The sequence below is a fragment of the Herpailurus yagouaroundi genome, unplaced genomic scaffold, assembly GCF_014898765.1.
Source record: "Herpailurus yagouaroundi ecotype Mexico unplaced genomic scaffold, PumYag 189, whole genome shotgun sequence".
NCBI lineage: Eukaryota > Metazoa > Chordata > Mammalia > Carnivora > Felidae > Herpailurus > Herpailurus yagouaroundi.
The window spans coordinates 10725615-10732466 of NW_024412420.1; the positions used below are offsets into that span (position 1 = coordinate 10725615).

Genomic DNA, 6852 nt, shown 5'->3' on the forward strand with positions numbered 1-6852 from the left:
GACCCAGTCTTTAGCCCGCACTGTACTGAGGACCTAGCCGTCCCTCCGCAGCAGCACCTCTGGCCCAGCCTGGGCTGGGGGGGCTGGGGAGGCAGCCCTTCGAAGGGGGAAATGCGTGGTGGACTCCCTTCCCCGTCCTCCCCTCCCCCTCTCCCTTCCAACTCCCAAATTGGGGGCCGGGCCAGGCAGCTCTGATTGGCTGGGGGGCGGGCGGCCGGCTCCCCCTCTACCAGGGACCGAGTTCCTCCCCGCACTCCGTCAGGATGGTATAAAAAGGGCCCGGGCCAGTCGTCGGAGCAGACGGGAGTTTCTCCTCGGGGTCGGAGCAGGAGGCACGCGGAGTGTGAGGCCACGCATGAGCGGACGCTAACCCCCACCCCAGCCGCAAAGAGTCTACATGTCTAGGGTCTAGACATGTTCAGCTTTGTGGACCTCCGGCTCCTGCTCCTCTTAGCGGCCACCGCCCTCCTGACGCACGGCCAAGAGGAGGGCCAAGAAGAAGAAGACAGTAAGTCGCAAACTTTTGGGGAGTCCAAGGCTACTTGGTACCTCGCCCTGCGCTCTGTCCCGGGGGTCCGCGACTTAAACTAAGACTCGGGATGCTCCGGAGACTCAGGGACGGAAGGGAGATGGCGAGGGCTCTTCCTGGGCGCCCCGGGAGAGAAGGCAGTGTACCCTGGGTGGGGGGTGTAGAGGAACGCGCCCCCCCCCCGCCCCGCCGGTAGTGAGAGGGGAGAATGGAGCGCCACCCGAATTGGCACAGGAGGGAGTCCCGGGCTCGCTCTGTGGAGCACCACGGGGGAAATGGGGGTCTGCGCGCCGGGTGAGGGGAAAGTACGTCGGAGATGGGATGGGGGGCGCCGTGCTGGGAATTTGGAGCCCGAGATGTAAAAGGGATCAGGAAGGCTTGGGATGATTCATAAGGAAAGATTGTTTGCCCTCTCTGCAGGCTAGACAGTGTTCCTGGGGCTGCGGGGGTGCTGGTCTGAGGGGGGAGGGGGCGCGGAGAGTGGGCGGGTTGGAGGACGAGAAACTTTGGCGCGGAGTTGACAGGGCGGGGTCCCTGCGCCCTCTGCCGATCCGCACGGAGCTCCGCGCCTCCCCTTCCAGCGCTTCCCCGCGCAGGGGCTGCGTGGAGTGGACGGGCGCTATTGCCGGTTGTGGACCCCGCCTCTAGACCTGGAAAATAAAACTGGGGACCCGGTAGCCTCAGTCTCTGAAAGAAGTGGCCGAGCCGAGGCAATTGCTTAGTGTTGCCCGCCACCTAGTGGCTGTCTGGGTAGACGCTCGCGCGGTGGGCGTGGTTAGCTAACTTCGTTACTATCTGCGGACTTTTTGGTTCTTTGGTCAAGGAGTGACCCAGAGGTCCTGGCTAGGTTTAGGAAACGGGGGTTGTCCCGAGAGAGGGCTTTTGAGATGTCTGGTGGCTGGAGGGTGGGGTGTATCCTACTTTGGAGGTATAATTCAAGTCTCTGGGCGGGACCTCAGGCCAATAGGCCCCGCCCCATCCTCCTGGCGCCGCCCACGCCATCCCACCTGCCCCGGGATGGGCGGAATGGGGGCTGGACCTCCCTTCTCTCCTCCTACCCGTCCCCGCCCCCGTCTCCACCCAAACCACTCCCCAGGAGCCTGCCCTCTGGTTGGGGCCCCTCTTGTTCTCCTCCCGAGTCCCCCAACTCCCCTCCCCCACCCAATGGCTTTTTATTTCACTTGGCTTCAGCGCCGATGGGCTGGTGTTGGAGTTGGAAGCAACTCCGGCCTAAAGCTTTGTTTAAATTCCTGAGAACTGGAAAGAGTTATAGCCGCCCTGGCCGGGCGCCTCGGCGCTGTCACCGGCCCTGATGAGGAGCAGATGAGCTTTTAAGGATTTGGGGAAAGGGTTGGGGGGCAGGGCGGTGGTGAAGGAGGCGGCGGGAAATGGAAAATCTAAATGTGTCTCTAAGACAAACGGGAAAGGAGGGTAGGGCTGGGGGTCCCTGGAGCCCCGAGGGGGGGGGGGGGTTCGAGCGCCGCTGACAGCCCCTCCTTTCCCCTCTTGCCCCAGTCCCACCAGTCACCTGCGTACAGAACGGCCTCAGGTACTATGACCGAGATGTTTGGAAACCCGAGGCCTGCCGGATCTGTGTCTGCGACAACGGCAACGTGTTGTGCGATGACGTGATCTGCGACGAAACCAAGAACTGCCCCGGCGCTCATGTCCCCCCGGGCGAGTGCTGCCCCGTCTGCCCCGACGGCGAGGGTACGGCGAGGGGCCTGGGGCTGGGGGAGGGCGGGGCCGCCGGGAGCACCCGGTGCAACCCCGCCGCTCACCCGCGTGTCTTCTCCCCTAGCGTCACCTACCGGCCAAGAAACCACAGGAGTCGAGGTAATCCTCTGCCTTCGACTTTTGCCCCCCCCCCCCCCCCGGCCCCCAGCCCCAGAGTCCTCAAGCGCCTCCCTTCTCTAACTCGACTTCTTTTGCTTCTTCTCCCCCCTTACCCCATAGGGACCCAAAGGAGATACTGGCCCCCGAGGCCCAAGGGTAAGCGTTGCGCTCTCTGCTGTCGGGGCTGGAGGTGGGCGTGGCTCCAGGCCTGCGCTCACCGCCGCCCGCCCTCTCCCGCTGCAGGGACCTGCCGGCCCCCCTGGCCGCGACGGCATCCCTGGACAGCCTGGACTTCCTGGACCCCCCGGCCCTCCCGGACCCCCCGGACCCCCTGGCCTCGGAGGAGTAAGTGAAGATTCAACACACTCCTGGCAGGCCGGCCCTGAGTGCTCCCCTCACCTCCTGTTCTTTGGTTTTTTGTGTGTTTTTGGCAGATGGCATACTTTGTATTTTGAAATGGTTCCAAACTTACAGAAGAGCTTCAAGAATAGTGCCAAGAACTCTCACATACCCTTCGCAGTTTGTCACATTTGCTTTGTCAGTCTCTATGTATACATATACATTTCTTTCTGAACCATTTGTTCCAGAATCAGTTGTTGATGTTGTGTCCTTTTGCTCCAAACTACTTTAGCTTTGGTTGTATTTCCCGAGAACAAGAACTTTCTCTTACGTGACCGTTGTAGAGTGATTACATTTCAGAACGTTAACACTGATACATAACTATGATCTGAATATACAGTCCCTATCCAAATTTCACCAATATCCCAATAATACCCTCTGTGGCATCTTTTCTCTGGATCTGGGATTATAAATTGCATTTAATTGTCATAGCTCTTCGGTTTCCTTTACTCTGGAACATTCCTCAGACTTCCTTTGCCTTTCATGACCCTGGAGTTTTTTGAAGAAGCCAGTTGCTCCGTAAAGGCCAATTATTTTAGTGGCCCTCAGCTCAGGTTGGCCGAATGTGTCCCCATAATTGGAGTTGGGCCATGCCTTCTGGGCAGGAATATCTCACAAGTGATGTTGTTGACCCTCTTAGTGCATCAAGCCAGGAGGCATATGTCAATATCCCATTGTCAGTGATGTTTTTGCCTCTCAACTCACTGATTTCTCATGCCCTCTCCTCTCTCTTGTTTCTTCTAGAACTTTGCTCCCCAAATGTCTTACGGCTACGATGAGAAGTCAACTGGAGGAATCTCTGTGCCTGGCCCCATGGTGAGCCACTGGGGTGCAGAGATGACAGAAGAGGAGCCCGTGGGAATCTAGACAGGATGGGCCAGTGGTGGTTTATGGGGGAATTTCAGAGGTGGTTTCAGAGGTGGTTTATAGTGGAAATTCAGAGAGGATGCCAGACAAGTGGGAACACTCCAACAGGAACCCCTGGAAGACAGCAAGATCACACCCATGTTGCACCTTCCTACAGAGGTATCAACATGGCCGCTCTTTTTTTTTCCCCCTTCTGTAGGGTCCTTCTGGTCCTCGTGGTCTCCCTGGTCCCCCTGGTGCACCTGTAAGTATCCAGGATATCATCATACACCACCCTGGGCTTTGGTCTTTCGAAGGGAGGACGGGGATGAGGGCAGGTCAGGTGCTCTGAGAGATCTCTTGGTGAGATGGGGAAAGACTGACAGGGACCTGTCCTAACTGAATCCCTCTTTCCTTGTCCTCCAGGGTCCCCAAGGTTTCCAAGGCCCCCCTGGTGAGCCCGGCGAGCCTGGAGCTTCAGTAAGTGCCACCCCCCCCCCAAGTTGTACTCTATCCAAATACTCCCTCTACAAACATGTGGATTGTCCTATTGAAGGACTCCTCCACCCCTGCCATCTGAAGTCTTCCTTGACTCCTCCTTCCAATCCCAGCCTCCCCCTTCTTTTTTTCCCCTTATCCTGGTCATTCTAATCTCCTTTCTTCCTGTTTCCTCTAGGGTCCCATGGGTCCCCGTGGTCCCCCTGGTCCCCCTGGCAAGAACGGAGATGACGTAAGTAACCCAGGCAAGATGATCCCATCTAGCCCCCAATGCCTCCATGGGCTAGGTTCCTGTAATCTCCACTCCAGTGCCCCACCACCTTTGAAGGTGATACCCAGAGAAAGGAGGCCAAGTTCTCCCTGATGCATGGGACTGCCCTTGAACAATGATCTTCACCCTTTATGGGATGTTCCCCCTTTCCCCAGTGGAGGTGACTGACCCTCCTCTCACCCCAGCCACTTCAAAGCAATCCCCAACACTGTCCCTCGGGGTGAATGACTTCCTTAGGCTTGACTGCCCTGGGCACCTCAGATTTGCTCTCCCTATACAAAAATAAACAGAAATTCCCTCGGAGGGACTCAAAATTCACCAAGCAAGGATTTCACTGTAGATTTAAGCTGCGCTCTAAATCCAAAGACAAGATTCTGGGCTCCTAAACCTGACCTTCAACAATGCCAAGAAAATTCAGACCTTCCACACGTTTCCAAGGCATGGGCATCATGGCCTTTTCTCTCCCTCTCAGGGTGAAGCTGGAAAGCCTGGTCGTCCTGGTGAGCGTGGGCCTCCTGGACCTCAGGTGAGCAGGAATGCGTGGCCGGCCCTGGACGTCGCCACAGGGGGGCTCCACTTGGGCACTGGGTCCACAGTGGCATCTTCTAATGGCCCTGCCTTTCTCCTCCTTTTCTTTTCTCTCCAGGGTGCCCGGGGATTGCCTGGAACTGCTGGCCTTCCTGGAATGAAGGGACACAGAGTAAGTCCCCTTTGTAGCACCCCACCATCCTACCCCTTCCCCCAAAGGATCCTCCTGTGGGTGTCGAGGTGGGGTGGCAGCTACAGAAGTCCCAAGGGATAGAGAGTAGACATCCAAGAGAACTTCCCTCCATTGGGAAAGAAATCTCCATAGGATTGGGTGAGATCTTGGGCCAGTTGGGGTCTAGTCTAGTGCAGAGACAGGGGGGATGGCTGTGGTGACCCCCTGAGGCACCTTGCCAGGTCAACATGAGGGCCAAGGTGGTCCACCCCTTCCAGCGGCACTCACCTTGGCCCTTCTTCCCTATCTTAGGGTTTCAGTGGTTTGGATGGTGCCAAGGGAGATGCTGGTCCTGCTGGTCCCAAGGTAAGAGGATGCCTGAGTATCCGGGGCCCCCACCACCCAGTCCCACCACGAACAAATTCCTAACTTCATTCTCTGCTCTCTAGGGTGAGCCTGGTAGCCCCGGTGAAAATGGAGCTCCTGGCCAGATGGTGAGTGTGTCCAGTTCTAGGAGGAAGAGATGGAACAGGGTAGAGGGGCGAGATGGGATTTGGGGGGAAGAGTGTGTCTCTGATCTCACTCGGCTTTCCTGGCTTTTGTCGTCAGGGTCCCCGTGGTCTGCCTGGTGAGAGAGGACGCCCCGGAGCCCCTGGCCCTGCTGTAAGTCCTCTTGGCCCCTTGGGGGGATCCCGGGGCACTGGAAGGGGTTCCTGAGGGGTTGCGGGGACCCGCCAGCACTCGGTGCACGTGACTGGGGCCACCCCTCTCTCTCCCGCAGGGTGCTCGTGGAAATGACGGTGCTACCGGTGCCGCCGGCCCCCCTGTGAGTACAGCCCCCGGGTCTCTGTGCCTGGGAGCCCCGAGGGCTCCTGGGGCTCCCACCGGGGGCGGGCCCCATGGCCACGAATCCCAGGACCTCTTCTGCCGCCGGGTGTGACTCACAGTGGCCATTTTCCTTCTCACTAACGGCTCCATTTCGTTCACAGGGTCCCACTGGCCCCGCTGGTCCTCCCGGCTTCCCTGGTGCTGTTGGTGCTAAGGTGAGATCCCTGCCCCCGCTCTGAGCCCAGCACCCACAGGCCAAGGGATGGGCGCCTCCCTGCTCTCCAAACCCGGAGAAGCCCATGCCCCAGCACCTTTGTCCTCAGGTCCTCTTCTGTGATCTTGGAGTCCTAATTCCTGCTCTCCTGTCCCTGCCCTCCACCCTCACCTCCCGGCATCCAAAGACGCGCTTGGGCTCCTGACCTGTCCTTGTCTCCTACCCAGGGTGAAGCCGGTCCCCAAGGAGCCCGTGGCTCTGAAGGTCCCCAGGGTGTGCGTGGCGAGCCCGGCCCCCCCGGCCCTGCTGGTGCTGCTGGCCCTGCTGTAAGTGCTCCTCAGTGCCCCCGTGCCACCCCCCAATTCAGAGTCCTCTCCTGTCACTCACCCTCCTCTCTCCGGGCCACAGGGAAACCCCGGTGCTGACGGACAGCCTGGTGCCAAAGGTGCCAACGTGAGTATCCTGCAGCTTTCAGAGCCGCCCCCGGCACCCCCCTCCCCCCTGCCCCACGCCCTCCGCTCCGGGGCTCAACCTGTTCTGCCTCCCACAGGGCGCTCCTGGGATTGCTGGCGCTCCTGGCTTCCCTGGTGCCCGAGGCCCCTCTGGACCCCAGGGCCCCAGCGGCCCTCCGGGTCCCAAGGGTAACAGTGTAAGTATCACTCTCTCACTTGTGCCCACCCGCGTGCCGGCTCCGTCCGGCGTGGCCCCGCCTGAGAAGCGTGAGGATGCGA

At 59.4% G+C, this 6852-nt stretch overlaps 1 protein-coding gene across 4 annotated transcripts in view; it reads left to right on the forward strand.

The window, feature by feature from the left end:
* The first annotated feature begins 288 nt into the window (after positions 1–288).
* COL1A1 (collagen type I alpha 1 chain) overlaps positions 289–6852 on the forward strand; it is a 16055-nt gene continuing 9491 nt past the window's right edge. For 2 of the 4 annotated variants that reach the window (XM_040497201.1, XM_040497202.1), the window contains exons 1-16: positions 289–508; positions 2045–2239; positions 2331–2365; positions 2486–2521; positions 2609–2710; positions 3509–3580; positions 3831–3875; positions 4037–4090; positions 4287–4340; positions 4852–4905; positions 5026–5079; positions 5392–5445; positions 5529–5573; positions 5689–5742; positions 5861–5905; positions 6069–6122. In XM_040497201.1, coding sequence (XP_040353135.1) covers positions 415–508; positions 2045–2239; positions 2331–2365; positions 2486–2521; positions 2609–2710; positions 3509–3580; positions 3831–3875; positions 4037–4090; positions 4287–4340; positions 4852–4905; positions 5026–5079; positions 5392–5445; positions 5529–5573; positions 5689–5742; positions 5861–5905; positions 6069–6122 — 1047 coding nt within the window. In that variant the 5' untranslated portion in view covers positions 289–414. Of the gene's footprint in view, positions 509–2044; positions 2240–2330; positions 2366–2485; positions 2522–2608; positions 2711–3508; positions 3581–3830; positions 3876–4036; positions 4091–4286; positions 4341–4851; positions 4906–5025; positions 5080–5391; positions 5446–5528; positions 5574–5688; positions 5743–5860; positions 5906–6068; positions 6123–6348; positions 6448–6529; positions 6575–6671; positions 6771–6852 lie in introns of all 4 variants that reach the window. The other 2 variants (XM_040497203.1, XM_040497204.1) reach the window with 2 other exon arrangements.